At 63.8% G+C, this 15,465-nt stretch overlaps 1 protein-coding gene across 12 annotated transcripts in view; it reads left to right on the plus strand.

Moving 5' to 3' along the window:
- IQSEC1 (IQ motif and Sec7 domain ArfGEF 1) overlaps nucleotides 1–15,465 on the plus strand; it is a 409,754-nt gene that overhangs the window by 385,596 nt on the left and 8,693 nt on the right. For all 12 annotated transcript variants that reach the window (XM_058288609.2, XM_004454832.5, XM_058288602.1 and 9 more), the window contains exons 7-12: nucleotides 4,342–4,481; nucleotides 5,531–5,560; nucleotides 7,967–8,092; nucleotides 9,314–9,413; nucleotides 12,002–12,163; nucleotides 12,740–12,916. In XM_058288609.2, the coding sequence (XP_058144592.1) occupies nucleotides 4,342–4,481; nucleotides 5,531–5,560; nucleotides 7,967–8,092; nucleotides 9,314–9,413; nucleotides 12,002–12,163; nucleotides 12,740–12,916 (735 nt within the window). The remainder of the gene's footprint in view (nucleotides 1–4,341; nucleotides 4,482–5,530; nucleotides 5,561–7,966; nucleotides 8,093–9,313; nucleotides 9,414–12,001; nucleotides 12,164–12,739; nucleotides 12,917–15,465) is intronic.

Consider the following 15,465-nt stretch of genomic DNA (forward strand, 5'->3'; position numbering starts at 1 on the left):
GAGCACAGAGCTGGGGCTCGGGACGCGGGAGACCTCGCCCTGGCGGAGGAGGTGGTGGCTCTAGCTGCTGCTTCAAGGGTGCACGGGGTTCCACCGTCAAGGTGGAGGGAAGCTGTTCAGGATCAGAGGAGCGTACAGCCGGGAGGGCCTGGTGGGGGCGAGGGCGGTGGGCCGGGAGAGCAGCTCCGTGTGCCCGGGCGCTGCGGCGAGTGCGGGGCTGGCTTTCTCCCGGAGTCAGCAGCCTTCCGGCCGTTTCCCAGCGCTGGTTTCCGCTGACTTGGCTTCTGTTTCCATGCCCAGTTTCCTTTGCTTCTGAGGCCTTCAGCTGGGTGGGATTAGGTCTCATTTCACTTTGGCCACAACTGGTGGCGTCTCCAGAGATCTTCTTTGCAGATGGGTTCACGCCCACAGGAGCGTGGATGAAGACTTGAGCGTGTCTTCCGTGGGGGGCCTGTTTCAGCAAATGGAGGCTTGAGCTGGGGCAGACCGCGGCAGAGCTGTGGCCAAGACCCCACCCTGGGGCTGGGCAGGGGCTTGGCGCTCCCCCCTGCCCTGGCTCTGCCCACCTCTGCTCCGCCGTAGTACGCTCGGCTCCACGTCCCTCCTCTGCACCTGACGCTCCGCTTTCAACCTGCCTTTCCGCGTTTGTCTTTCCGCGTAAACCTATTTGTTGATAGGGGAAATCTTACACCATCGACCTAAATGCAAAACCAGCGGCGTTTGCCATACACAGGAGGTAAATGTAAAAATAAACGCGGCCAGAGCGTGCCGCTACCGCATGCCAGCCGGGCACATCGCTGGCTGGAGGCTGGGGTCCCCCCGTCTTCTGTTCAGAGAGGCCGGCAAGTGTAGAGCAGGCTCTCGGGGCCAGCGACCAGGGGCCTGCACCTTAATCAGAGAGGAAAGGAAGGGACGAGGGATTCGCCGTCCTGCCAGGCAGTCCACGCTAGGAGCCTCTTGTCCCTTGTGCTCCCCTGGGGTCCCTGGAGGGTGCAAGGGGAGGCTTCTGCTGGTTTTTTAAACTGTCCCGGCCCACCCCCTGGTGGGCATATGGAACCCCCAGATGTTTCCCCCAGAGAGTGGAGACGACTGCTCAGGTTGATGGTGGGACCGTGCCCCTCCCCTGGCTTCCTCCAGACCCGAGTGGGCGGCGCCCGTCCCCGTGGGAGCCGAGGAGGCTGGGTGTGCTTTGGAGGACGCGGGCGCCACACAGCGGCCCCTCTGCCGAGCACTCGGCACCGGCCATTTGCTCAGCCTAAGGGGCGTCACCCGGCCAGCCTTGGCTGCGGTTCCGGGGCTGACTGAGGGGCCCGGAGACCTCACTGATGGCAGAATCGTCTCATCAGGAGAGAGAAGGCAGCCGGTAGCCACCTTTGGTGCAGGAGCTGCCCCCTCCACCCGCCATGCCCGCGTGCCCACACGTCAGCGCCGGCGCTGGAAGGCGGGTGTCCGCTTTGTCGCAGGTGGCCCCAGGCCTCTCTGACGGCCCCTCTCCTCGCCGCCCAGCCGGGTTCTCGGGCTTGCGGCTGTGCAGCCTCCATCCAGGGGGCTCAGCTGCCGCCCCCGGCCGGGGAGACTGAGGGGTGGTTTCGACTCTGGTTATTTCCAACCGTAGACCCTCACCCACGTCATCTGGGGTTTCCCTGTTTGAGCAATAAAGAGGTGGGGCTGGAAGTGATTTGCCCAGAGCGGAGAAGGCTCGGGGAAGGGCAGGGTTGCTGCCGCAGATATTTGCCCGTTGGCCGCTCTCCCGTCCCCGGCTTCGTGGTCTGCACCTGTCCCCGCACCTGCGCGTCCGCGCGGTCTGTGGGGTGGGGTGGTGGTATTCCCGCTTCCCTGCGGTTTTCCCAGCCAAGGCTTTTTGCACTGAACCGCCTCTTTTCAAGCCAGGAACTCCAGGGCTTTCTTTGCCATACATTTCTGCTGTGTTTGAAAAGGGGTAACCAAAGCTCAGGGGCCACCCAGGGCCTGGCCTCCCAGAGCCAGGCTGGTGTCCCGCACGGAGCAGTGTCTGGCTTGTGCTTCTCAAAGGACACCTCTTGCCTCCCCGACCCCACCCTGCCACACACAGCTCTTCTCTGGAGCCGCTGACTTCAGGTTGCCCAGTGGAACCTGGCAGCAGAGGAGCCCCTGGGGCCTGAGACTGGGCGAAGGAGGGAGAGCTCACCAGCGTGGAGGCGAGGCATGCTGTGTTCTCGCCTTTTATTAAACCTCAGTCTTGAATTTTCTTAGTTTGCTTTTTTTTTTTTTTTTGCATTTTTATTTTTTTATTTTTTTATTTTTTTTACCGTTTTTTTGTCTTTATTTTTTTACTGTTACATTCAAAAAATATGAGGTCCCCATATACCCCCCACCATCCTCACCCCACTCCTCCCCCCATAACAACAACCTCCTCCATCATCATGAGACATTCATTGCACTTGGTGAATACATCTCTGAGCACTGCTGCACCTCATGGGCAATGGTCCATATCATAGCCCACACTCTCCCATGTTCCATCCAGTGGGCCACAGGAGGACATACAATGTCCAGTAACTGTCCCTGCAGCACCACCCAGGACAACTCCAAATCTCAAAAATGCCCCCATATCACATCTCTTTCTCCCACTCCCTACCCCCAGCAGCCACCATGGCCACTTTCTCCACACCAATGCCACATTTTCTTCGATTACTAATCACAGTAGTTCAATATCAGTAAGTCCACTCTAATCCATACTCTATTCCTCCGTCCTGTGGACCTTGGAATGGTTGTGTCCACTCCACATCTATAGCAAGAGGGGGCTTAGATTCCACATGGATGCTGGATGCAATTTGCTTTTTAAATGGTGTTACCATCTCTTGGTTCAAAAACCATTAAAAGGCACACAGCAGAGCCCCCCTCTTCCTTGCCTCATCCTCCCAGTTACATATCCTTTCCCCTAAAGCTAATCTGGGGTTTGTCCCTGGAATCCTTCCAGAGCTTCTCTGTTCAAGCAAATACCAATACGTGTAATTACTGCTTCTCTTTTTTTATTTTGCACCTTGCTTTTTTTTTTTTCCATTTAATAAACTCAAGACAAGGGTTCTTCACCCTTTTTATTCCACGGACCCCTTTGCCATCAGGTGAAATGAATACTATTGTAATTTATTTATTACATACATTCATACGTGAAGGAAATGCTAGATTTCACTTACAGGTCAGAGAAGGTAAAGATAAGAAGTTGCTTTTTTTTCGGCTCAAGCTCACGGACCCTCCGACATCTTCCCTGGCTAAGAACCCCTGATCTAAGGGGAGTTCCCCACATCAGGTCACTGGGTCCTTGCTTGCCGTCTTTGACAGAAGTGGAGAATTCTCTCTTACTGATGTACAATGATTATTGAGCCAGTCCCCTGGTAAAATGGATAACGGGGCTGTTTCCAGTCTTTTGCTATGTGGGAACAACGCCACAGTAACTAACCTTGTGTTCTTTCTCATGAGACAAACTCCCAAACGCAGTGGGTGGTCCACAGGGGCTCAGAGCAGATCTGTCTTGACAGGCCTCGCCCGTTGCCCGCCGAGCATGGGCCGTTCCCCGTCCCAGCAGGGCTGCGTGGGGCCTGCGCCCTCTCGGCCTCGCCCGCCGAGCGTGTCACCAACGCCTGGACTCTGCCGGGCGCGAGCGGCGCCGAGTGGCTTCCCTCTCAGCGCGTTCGGAGCTGGTCGGCCGGGGACAGCGGTAGTCGCCCCTCCAGCGCGGCTAACAGCCAGGGTTTACTGGGTCTTGCCTTGGGCCAGTGCGTGCCGGGCACGTGACGCGTGCCCCTGTTCCCTCGCGACAGCCCTGCCGAGTCCTCGCGCTGTTGGTGGCGTGACCCACAGGTGGGGACACCAGGCTCAGAGAGGCCCCACTCCTCACCCACGGGCCCACGAGTAGAAAGGGCCAAAACTGGGATTTTTCCTGGCCTGTCGAGCCTGACTCTGCAGACCCTCGTGCTGTACTGCCTCCCCACCCCCACCTCCCCCTCGGCAAGCCTCGGTTTCCCCGCCTATGAAACGTGGGCCATCATGGCCTGCTCGCAGGGCTGAGGCCGGGATTGAGCAAAATAACGTTTACAGAGCCGTCTGAGCGCGGCCCACGGGGGCTGCAGCACCCCTCTGTGCTGTCCCGGGTGGAGGCGGGACGGCCTCGTGCCTGCTGGCGGGGTCGGAGGACGTCTGCTGTTACCAGTCGCCTTGTGCCCCAAGGCCTGTGGTTCTGTTGGGCACAGGCGAAAGGGGTCAAGGTTCCAATTTGGTCTGGAAACCAATAAATCGGGACCCAAGGCTGAAGGGCGCCACGGCCACCCGAGCCCCATATCCTGACGCCTGACTGCTCCCCGTCAGGTGTGGACGACGGTGAGGACATCCCCCGGGAGATGCTGATCGGGATCTACGAGCGGATCCGCAAGCGGGAGCTGAAGACCAGCGAGGACCACGTGTCACAGGTGCAGAAGGTGGAGAAGCTCATCGTGGGCAAGAAACCGGTAGGTGGCGGCCCCGCGGGGGGGCAGCGGGCCCCACAGCGGGGCAGCGGCCCCAGCGGGGGAGCGGCGGGCCCAGCGGGGGAGCAGCGGGCCCAGCGGGGGGGGCGGCAGGCCCAGCGGGGGAGCGGCGGGCCCAGCGGGGGGGGGGGGGGGGGCAGTGGGCCCAGCGGGGGGGGTGGCGGGCCCCAGCGGGGGAGCGGCGGGCCCAGCGGGGGAGCGGCGGGCCCAGCGGGGGGGCGGCGGGCCCAGCGGGGGGGCGGCGGGCCCAGCGGGGGGGGGGGGGCGGGCCCCAGCGGGGGAGCGGCGGGCCCAGCGGGGGGGCAGCGGGCCCCACAGCAGGGCAGCGGCCCCAGCGGGGGAGCGGCGGGCCCAGCGGGGGAGCAGCGGGCCCAGCGGGGGGCAGCGGGCCCAGCGGGGGCCCAGCTCTCAGCACCCCGGGTGGCGGTCCCCAGTGGTGGGGGGTGGGTCTCGGCACCCCGGGTGGCGGTCCCCAGTGGTGGGGGGTGGGTCCCGGCGTCCCAGGTGGTGACCCACAGGCAGGGGTCTTACTCCCAGCTTCCCCATCCCACCCTCGTGTGACCCCAGGCAGGCTTTGCTGCCTTTGACCAGTGACTCTGATGCCATTCCAAGCCCCCCGCCAGGTCATCGGGAGCTTTGTCCCTTCCAGGCAGGGTTTGTGAGTGATTCCAGGGTCGGGGTTTTGTTGTTCCTATGTTGAAGTGACACCTGATATTTGGAAATAGATAGCATTTACTCAGGGTTACATTTGAAGACCAACAGCCCTGAAAGATGGTGGCTAGGACGGGGGGTCTTCCTGCTCTGTGCCCCAGCCCATGCTGGTGGATCTTCCCTGGCCCCCTCAGGAACCCCCTGAAAGCACCCCCTGCCGGCCCAAGTCTCCCCCTAGGCCAGGTTCCCTGGAGCCTGGCTGGATGGGCTGGAAAAGCTGCCTGGGAGGGGCTGCCTGCTCCTTTAACCCGACCTCCCCGCGTTAGCTCCTTTTGGACCTTTCACTTCTCTTTTTGTCTCTTTAACGTCTTCCCACGCAGATTGGATCCCTGCACCACGGGCTTGGCTGTGTGAGTATTTCCCTGCTTTGCAGTCCGGCTGACATCCCACTGGGGAGACTTGGCTTGCCATTCTGTCAACCTGCCACATCTCCAGGCTCCCAGATCCAAAGTTCTGGCTGCTCGACTCCATTTCCAGAGCGATAAATAGTATTTTCCTATTTACCCCAGCCCGAATAGCTGCAGGCCCCACAGGAGGCGAGGCCGGCAGGCAGAAAGCTTCCTAGGGGCTGACGACTCCGTCCCTCTCGTCTGGGCCCGATGGAGCCCAGAGAGGAAGGCTGGTCCCCAGGCCCCGAGACGCTGCGTGGGAAGCAGGCTCCTCGCATGGCAGGTGGCGCTCCCGCGGCCTCAGCCGGCTCCTGCCCACACGCTGGGCTCCTCGCATGGCAGGTGGCGCTCCCGCGGCCTCAGCCGGCTCCTGCCCACACGCCGGGCTCCTCACGTGGCAGGTGGCTCTCCCGCGGCCTCAGCCGGCTCCTGCCCACACACCGGGCTCCTCGCGTGGCAGGTGGCGCTCCTGCGGCCTCAGCCGGCTCCTGCCCACACGCTGGGCTCCTCGCGTGGCAGGTGGCGCTCCCGCGGCCTCAGCCGGCTCCTGCACACACGCCGGGCTCCTCGCGTGGCAGGTGGCGCTCCCGCGGCCTCAGCCGGCTCCTGCCCACACGCTGGGCTCCTCGCGTGGCAGGTGGCGCTCCCGCGGCCTCAGCCGGCTCCTGCCCACACGCCGGGCTCCTCGCGTGGCAGGTGGCGCTCCCGCGGCCTCAGCCGGCTCCTGCACACACGCCGGGCTCCTCGCGTGGCAGGTGGCGCTCCCGCGGCCTCAGTCGGCTCCTGCCCACACGCTGGGCTCCTCGCGTGGCAGGTGGCGCTCCCGCGGCTGCACTCGCCGGGCTTCCCTCGCCCAGGCCGCATGCGCGTTGTCTCGGTTTGCCGGCGCTGCTGTGACAAATACTGCAGGCTGGTTGGCTTAAACGACGGCAGTTTACCTTTTCGTGGTACAGGAGGCTGAAAGTCTAAAATCAAGGTGTCAGCAGGCTGCGCTTTCTCCAGGGTGGTAGCTTCCTGGGGGCGGCTTGCCGTTGGTCTGCCGCCGCCCCTGGCCCTCTGCCTCCCGGCTGCCGCCCCGCCCCGCCCAGGTTCCTCCTCTCACGAGGACTGGAGGACTGCAGTCGCAGGGGAGTCAGGCCCACCCTGATCTGCTCAGCCTCGTCTAAGCAGGATCTTCAGAGACCCCATTCACAGGAACCGGGCTTAAAACTGGAACCAGGTGCCCGAGGGGCACACTCGTGCACCATCGCTCATTGCACGCACGGCCAGCTCCCTCCCGAAACCCGCCACCCCAAGGGGCTCGCCCTCACGCCTGGAGCACACGTGCACACCTCCCGGGCCGCTTTGCGGAACGCAGCTGAGCCTCCTCCGGCAGCCCCCGCACGGAGAGGCCAAGGCCCTTAAGGCCCCCAGACCGTCCCTCCCCCGCCAGCCCGTGGCCCTCATCCTCTCTCCTTCAACTCTTGCCCCAACAATTCCAGACGACGCTGCTCCCTGAGCACGCCACGCCCTTTGCCAGGGTCTCCAATCTACCTGCTGTGCTCGGTTGGGACTCGCCCCACCGGGAGCCCCGGAGGTGACCGCTCCCACAGCTCCCGAGTGCACTTTAGCTGTCCCCGGCAGCCAGGAGGGGATTTTCGCAGATCGTTTGCTCTCCGCAGCCCTTAGAGGCCAGCTCTGGAGGTGGGGAGAGGAGGATGGTTCCCAGAAACCAAGTGCAGGGTCAGGCACGTGGAAAGGACGTGGTGACACCAGGCAGCATGGACATGGGGGGGGTTCGCAGAGTCAGAGTGGGCAGATCCCACGAAACATTAACTGGCAGCCCAGGATTTTGGACAGGGTCTTTCAGACTTCCAGATCCTTGGAATATTTTAAGAGGAGGCTTGCTGGAGTGGGAAAATAGACTGAAACCAAATCCTGGCTTTTCCTCTTCCTGATTATGTGATTGAAGACAAGTTGCCGATTAGCACCTCTGCACTTCTTCTAGAGTTTGCCCTAGATGAAATATTTTGCAGGGACTGAATGGACTAATCTCTGTAGCCGGCACATTATAGGAACTGGGCAAACATGAGGTCCTCTCTGGCTGGAGAGTTACATGGGATGACATTTCTGGAAGTCTCATTCCAGCCCGACAGAATGGAACAGGGGTCTCCCCAGGTTGCTTAGACCTTCAGGAGAGAGGGAGAAGGCATTTTCCATAGTAGCTCCTGAGTACAGAGGGAGGAAAACTGCTCTGAGCCAAGAAACGTACGTTCTGCTTTGCCCAGTTTATGAGAGGGCGTCTCCAGGGGGAGGAGGGCAGCGCCGGGCGCCAGGGCCCCGCGGGCCGGCTGCGCAGCTGACGGCAGGACTCTTCTCCCCGCGCAGGTGCTCTCCCTGCCCCACCGCAGGCTCGTCTGCTACTGCCGGCTCTTCGAGGTCCCAGACCCAAACAAACCCCAGAAGCTCGGGCTGCACCAGCGCGAGATCTTCCTCTTCAACGACCTTCTGGTGGTAGGTGGTTTGCTCACGGGGGGTCGTGGCCCAGGAACCCGCGATGGGGGCCGGGACTCGGCCCAGGCTTAAAGGTCATGTCTGTGCAAGGGCAAACGGGCAAGGGCACGGGGAGGGCGGGGAGGATGGGGCGATTTCAGCTCAGAGTCTTTGGGTTGCAAGGGACAGACGTCTATAGCCAACCAATTTCAAAATGAAATTGGTGATCGTTGCTTGTGTAAAACAGTACAAGGACGGGAGCAGCTCGCGCCCTAGCCATCTCCAGCGGCCCCCTCGGGGTCAGCCTGGCTCCCTTTATCACCCCCTCTCCCGGCTGTGGAGGCTTTGCCTGCTGCGGGCCCCCTGCTCAGGCTGGTTCTACCCAAGGCCGGACCCCGTCCCTTTGTGCCACGCGTCCTGCCCAGAGCCGTCACGGGGCCCAGGCCAGCACCCAGGGCTACGGCCCCCCCAGGGCTCAGGCCCCACCCGCTGGAGCAGGGAGCAGAATCCGTTCCACCTGGACTGATGGGCTGAAGGCAGGGCAGGACCCCTCCCACCACCAGCTTCTCGCAGAAGCTGCCCCCCCGCCCCCCACCCCGTCCTTGAGCAAGCCACTTTGCATCTCTGAGCCTCAGTTTCCCCCTCTGTAAAATCCAGCTCCCAGAGGGTCACACGGTCAAATGAAATCCTGGACATTACTTTGCAGGTGCCCCACTTGATTCTGGGCCCTCGATAAATACAGGCTGCCCCCCCACCCCCAGCTGGGCTGGGGATGGAAAGTTCCTGCCCTTACCTGCAGACGGCTTGGCGGCCGGGAGGGTGGCCCGGCGGGGGGCGGGGATATCACCTTCTCCAGCGCAGGAGCCAAGCTCGCGCTGGGCACCGACCAGCTGTCGCTCACCCCCCCCGGGTTGTTTCTGAGAGGGCAAGCGCTGGCCTCCTCCGGAGGCTGCCCCAATGAGTCCTTCCTGCGCCTAGGGTGCCAGATGCCCAGGCCGCGAGGCTCCGCTGCCAGCCAGGACGGCGCTGGGAATCACAGGAACGCAGACCAGTGTCCGAGTCACACCTCCCTCCCACCCCAGCGGCCTCCCGACCGCGGAGCCGGCAAGAGGGTCCCCCACCCAGGAGAGCGGATCCCCACCGCGTCTCACGAGAGTTTCCCGAGCCCCCAGTGCCGCGGCGAGGCCGCTCCAGGCCGCTGCACGCAGCGTGGCTCAGGCCGCCGTCTCTGGCCGTCCGCAGGTCACCAAGATCTTCCAGAAGAAGAAGAACTCGGTGACGTACAGCTTCCGCCAGTCCTTCTCCCTTCACGGCATGCAGGTCCTGCTCTTCGAGAACCAGCGTGAGTGTGCGCTCAGGGCCACCCGCCTCCCCACGCGGCCCCCGGGCCAGGCGCTTTGGGGGGACCTGGCGTCCGCCGGCTGTAGCCGCGTCACTGGAAGCACCTCTCCCTGCGCGCCTCGAGGAGGGGTCCCGGGGGGGCGTCCCTGATGGGCTCCTCCCGGTGGCCCCGGGAGCCCCCTGAAAGGACCAGGAAGGGTTCAGTAACGCGGTCTCACTCCGCTGAGTCTTGTTTCTGTCATAAGCTGTGAGATGTTTTTATGGCAGAAGTGAGCTTATTTAAATAAAACATTGAAAGGAAGACAAAGGCACCAGTGGTATGCAAACCGCCCCCTCAAGGTGAAGGTAATACCTGAGGGTCTTTATGGGTTAAGAGCCGAGTCCTGGGTTCAAGTCCCCAGGTCCACACTTAGCAGCTGCAGGGCTTGTTGGTTCCCCTCTGAGCCTCAGTCCCCCTTGTCTACAGGGTGGGGGATGGCAGTACCTTCCTCCTGGGGTGCCTGGAACAGTAAACGAGTCCACCCATGGAAGGCGTGGAGGGTACTTTCTGGCACCCCGTGAGCACCTGCTGAGCACCTGCATGCTATTGGGAGGCCTGCCTTGGTGCTGGCCCCCCTCGGCTCTGAGTTGGGGGTGGGGGAGGTGGTTCGCGTCCATGTTGCCCCCACCGACTTCCCCCTAGTCACTGCCCGCTCCCTCCTCTTTTCTTCTCCACTTCGCTGTCCCTTCCTGGTAGGGGTCCCTGAGCTGCAGGCCGCGGTAGTGCTCCTGGGGGAGGGGGCAGGGAGCGCCTTCTCATCCTCAGGACAGCATGTCACGGGTGCTGTTCCATGCGGGTGGGAAATGTTGAGGGACCTGCCATGGGCTATCCAGGAAACACAGGGCCCAGGGCAGGGACCTGGGGCTCCGGAGCAGACACGTGCCCCTCCTTGCACCCACGCCACGGGCCGCAGCCATCTCCCACTCCCACCACCCCACCCTGCTGCAGGCCAGAAGGTGTGCCTGGCCTTGTGGCCCCCACACTGGCACCCAGGGGCCCAGCCCGAGGGAGGCTGGGGGGCAGCCGTGGTGCCCTCGGGGCACAGGCCACGCCTGGGTCATCGCTAGTTGCCCAGGGCTCAGCCCCAGATCCTGGCTGCTAGAGGCTGGCAGGAGCAAGCCCTGACATTTCTATAGCAAATGCCGTCATGCCAGGGGTCCCAACCTGGCAGCCACACATCAGTTCCAGCTGGGTTATGCTTTATTTGGCTGACTTTTTAAAAAAATTTTAGTTAACATAACATTTAAATCAGTAGGTTTCACCTACTGATTTGTTTTGGTTTATTTTGAAAAATCAGAAGATTTGTTGTATTAGTCAAAAGGAGGCTTGATGTAAAATACTAGAAATCTGTTGAATTTTATAAAGGGTATTTATTTGGGGTAGGAGCTTACAGATACCAGGCCATAAAGCATAAGTTAATTCTCTCACCAAAGTTTGTTGCCACGTGTTGGAGCCAGACGGCTGCTGACGTCTGCCAGGGTTCAGGCTTCCTGGGCTCCTCTCTTCTGGGGGCTTGCTCCTCTCCAGACTCAGCTGCTCTGCTCCTCCGTGTGTTCACTTCCCGGGCTCCAGCTCAGAACATCCTTCTCTGCAGTGGGGTTTCTCTGAGTCCCTGCCCACCGAGGTCCACCTTGGTGGGCAACAACGCAACATCCTACTGACACGGCCCAATCAAACAAAGCCTTAATCATTATTTAATCAATTAAAAGTGAAACCCCTGAATCCAGTACGCTCTAAATCACCCAGAGGGAAAGACCAGTTTACAAACAAAATCCAGGATTTCTTTTCGGAATTCATCAATAATGTGGAACTGCTACATTTGGCATCGCTGGGCCTGTTACCACGAGGCAGCAGCCACAAGCCGCGCCCCCTCCCCAGCGCCTGCAGGTGCTCGCTCACAGCCCCTCTGGCCGTACCCTCGCTCGGGGCACCCGCTTGGGCCTGTCGGCTGCGGGGTTCCCATCCTTGACATAGGCCCACGCAGAGGCAGGATCGGGCAAGAACCTTCACGCGTCCCGGTGGAGAGGGCGCCGGCTGGAGACGAGAGCCCGGGGTGTCGGGGCAGAACGCCGCCGGGTCCAGCCCAGCGTGCCCTGGGTGCGAGGTGCCCCAGCACATCACGGGAGCCGAGGGGCTGGAGGCCACCTGGGGGAGAACAGAGCTCAGTCTGGTCTCGGAATTACCCGGGGTGACTGGGCAAGGCTCTCCACCCCCACATCCCCCTCCGAGCAGCCCACCCGCTGGACTCGGCACCCTGCCGTGTGACAGGCAGAGTGACCAGGGCCCTGAGATCCCAGGGTCAGGGACTCCGGGACCTCCAGGTTGGCCACGTCTGCCCTGACTTAACGCGTGGGACCAATGGGCCGCAGCGGGGGAGACGGCGCCGGGCTCGTGCGCCCTCCGCCTGCCGCCACCTTGGTCGGACGGGCCTGCCGGGCGCTTGGACCCCGAGCCCGTCTCCCGCGGCTCCTGCGGCGAGGGTGCCCTCGGTGTCGTGGCTGGAAAGGGGGTCGGCTGCTCCAGGGGCTCCTCTCCTCCCTTCTCTGCAGACTATCCCAACGGCATCCGGCTCACGTCCGCCGTGCCTGGCGCGGACATCAAGGTGCTGATCAACTTCAACGCCCCCAACCCTCAGGACCGCAAGAAGTTCACGGACGACCTGCGGGAGTCCGTCGCGGAAGTGCAGGAGATGGAGAAGCACAGGATAGAGTGTGAGTGCCGGGCCTCTCGTGGGGGGCAGCCGGTAACCCGGGCACGGCCCCCAGGGCTGCCTGCGGGGGGGCCCGCACGTCCCCGGCTCTCCCCGGGCCACGCGGCACGGGGCCGCGGGGGCAAGGAGGCAGCGGCCGGCAGAGGCCCGGACCTCCCGTGGCTGGGGAGAGCCAGCGCTTCGCAGCCCCGGGCGCGACCCACTAGTCCACGTCTGCCCAGGGGAGAGACCCCCAGTGCCCCAGCCACCCCTGTGACCAGCGCTTCCCCAGCCGTGTGGCTGAGCTCTCTGAAGCTCGGCACCATCGTTGGCTCGTCGCCGCGTCGGGGCGCGCCTGTGTCCTGGGTCCCTGGCTCCCTGTGCCCTCTCTGAGCACACGGTGACCCCCCGGCTGCTCCTCCCCAGGACAGCCTGGTGCGCCCTGGGTCATGTCCCAGACGCGAGGGAGCCTTGGAAGGCGGCTGTCCTGCCTGCGTGGCTCAGAAGGCCGCGCCCTCCGGGCACCTGCCAGCCGCCCCCAGTAGGCCAAGGCGGCCACCCGGCACGGCCAGGCCCCTCACTGCGCTCCCTCTTCCAGCGGAGCTCGAGAAGCAGAAGGGGGTGGTCCGGCCCAGCATGTCGCAGTGCTCCAGCCTCAAGAAGGAATCGGGCAACGGGACGCTGAGCCGCGCCTGCCTGGACGACAGCTACGCCGGCGGCGAGGGCCTCAAGCGCAGCGCCCTCAGCAGCTCCCTCCGCGACCTCTCGGAAGCCGGTAAGGGCCGGGCCCAGAGCCGCCGTGCTCAGCCCGCGTGGGCGGGTCGCTGTCGGGGCGCGCAGTGCGCCAGGAAGGGCCTTCCGCGGAGGCGGCGGGGCCTGGGGGGGGCACCGCAGGGTCCCCCGCCACCTTCCCCACGCCAGGGCGGCACCTGACCGCACAGAAAGGGCGTCTGCAGAGGGCCGAGGGAAGCCGCACCGAGGCGCAGGGCAGCCCGAGGCCAGCGGGCCCGCACGGCCTGGGACGATACCCCTGTCCTTTTCCTCCTGCCAAGCATTTCTGTCCCTTCGCGTGTTTGTTCACCTTCTGAGAATTGCTGCTAACACGGCGAGAGCCAGGCCCCGGGGGCGGCCGTGCCCTGCGCACGTCATGCTGCCGCGTTCCCCGTGTTTCGTGCTTCTGAGTGGGTGGAGGCCCCCTCCCTGAGTCGAGTCTGGAGGGCCCCCCTCTCCTGCCTCTCCTGGCCTTGCTTTCCCTGCAGGCACCCCCTTTCCTGGGAAACCCACGCCTCCGTCTGCTCCAAAGGCCGTTGCCGTCAGTGCCTGGGGCCCAGGGCCGGGAGGGGAGGGTCCTGGCTGGAACTGTGATGCGCTGTTGTTTCTTGTTTGTGTGTGTGTTTGATCTGCTGCCAGCTGCCCCAAGCAAGCAGTGCCCTCGGGCTTCCCGGGTTCTCTGGCTTTGGGGAGCAGGGTGCATCCAGCCTCTCCCGCTCCTCCGTGGGGGCTGGGAAGGGCGGCCCGTGTCACAGCTGCCTCCGGGCCTTCCCCGGCCCGCTCTCCCGGCCGCGCTGTCAGGCAGTGGGGAGGGGGCGGCGTAGGGACTGGAGCTGCGGGGCGCCCATGAGAACGCACACGGGCAGTCGGCCTCTCCGGGTGGAGGCGCACGCAGCGGCCGTGCAAGCCCCCCACGGCCCCGACGCCTGGCTACCCCTGCCTGTTGAAGACCCTCTCGGCTGAGGCGCCCCCGCCCTCCCCAAGCCTTGCCCACCCTCAGCCTGCTTACGACCCCCGCCCGCCCCCGCCTCTGCCCCGCCGGCAGCATTCTCACCTTGGCTTACTCATTTCCCAGAATTTTTCTTTCTTCCTTCCTTCTTTATTTTTTTTTTTTTTTGAGTTGGACTTTTCCTTTGCTCGTTTTACTGTTGTTTCTTTTTTGCGTTATTAAAAGTCAGAAATCCATCGCCAGCACGCAGGTCGAACCCAGGCCTCCTCAGCCCCGGCTCGCTGACTTTTTGGGCCGGGTCGCTCTTGGTCGTGGGGCCGACTCAGGCCTTGTGGGTGTTTAGCAGCACCCCAGGCCTCTCCCCGCCAGATGCCGGGGCACCCCGCCCCGCAGTGAAAACAACACCTCCAGAAATTGCCAGGTGTCCAGACTGGCCCGCGGCTGAGAGCCTCTGGCTTTCCCCAGTGGCCCCGCTGAGCCCGCTCTGCTGGGCAGGGTCTGGCCTTGCTGTGCGTTTGTGAGGCGTGGCCAGGTCGCAGCCCCTCCGTCCTCAGAGGCCTCACGGGCGGCAGAGGCTCCCCTGGGATGAGGCCCCGGAGCCGCCCGCCCGCTCCTCACATCCAGCCGCACCCGCTCCGGCTCCCGCGGTCCAGCGCCTGCGCACGGCCACCTCCCTCCCGGGGCCCACCGTCCACTGACGGCTGGAGCCGAGGCCCCGCCGGCCCCCATCCAGCTGCGGGGTGGCGCTCTGCACATGGCCACCTCCCTCCCGGGACCCACCGTCCACTGACGGCAGGAGCCGAGGCCCCGCCGGCACCCGTCCAGCTGCGGGGTGGCGCTCTGTGCACGGCCACCTCCCTTCCGGGACCCACCGTCCACTGACGGCCAGAGCCGAGGCCCCGCCAGCCCCTGTCCAGCTGCGGGGTGGCGCTCTGTGCACGGCTACCTCCCTCCCAGGACCCACTGTCCACTGACGGTCGGAGCCGAGACCCCGCCGGCCCCCGTCCAGCTGGTGGCGCTCTGTGCACGGCCACCGCCCTCCCAGGACCCTCCGTCCACTGACGGCCGGAGCCGAGGCCCCGCCGACCCCCGTCCAGCTGCAGGGTGGCGCTCCGCAGGCCGGCTGCTCTGCGTCGGCAGTCATGACATCGTCGTTCTGGGGGATTCTGCACTGAGCAGGCACCAGAGATCACATCCTCTCTGGCCTCTAAGCTGCAGTGGAAGAGGGAGCCCCGGGAACGGATCCCAGAGAGCCTCTGCTGGGTGAGGGCAGCCACAGACCCAGGCTGGAGAGAGCCGCCGTGGCCTCCGGAGGAGGGAGGCACCTGTCGGGCGGTCCCCCAGGACGGCGCCGGGCGCGGCAGCTGCAGATGGAAGGTTCTGTGCTCCAGCCTGGGGAAGGAGCCCCAAGCGCCTGGACCCCGCAAGACCCCAACTCCAGCAAGAGGCGCTGTCAAGAGGCACGGCCGCAGTGGGCGGCGCTCCTTCAGGAAAGCAAGTTCTCAGCAACTGGTACGCCTCCGCCCTGGAGCAGGGGACCCTGGGAGCAGCTGTCCCCAGCCTGGGGTCCGCACATCTGTCCAGGAGGCGGCGCACCAGGGATG

The sequence above is a fragment of the Dasypus novemcinctus genome, chromosome 26 (genome assembly GCF_030445035.2).
Source record: "Dasypus novemcinctus isolate mDasNov1 chromosome 26, mDasNov1.1.hap2, whole genome shotgun sequence".
NCBI classification, from domain to species: Eukaryota; Metazoa; Chordata; class Mammalia; order Cingulata; family Dasypodidae; genus Dasypus; species Dasypus novemcinctus.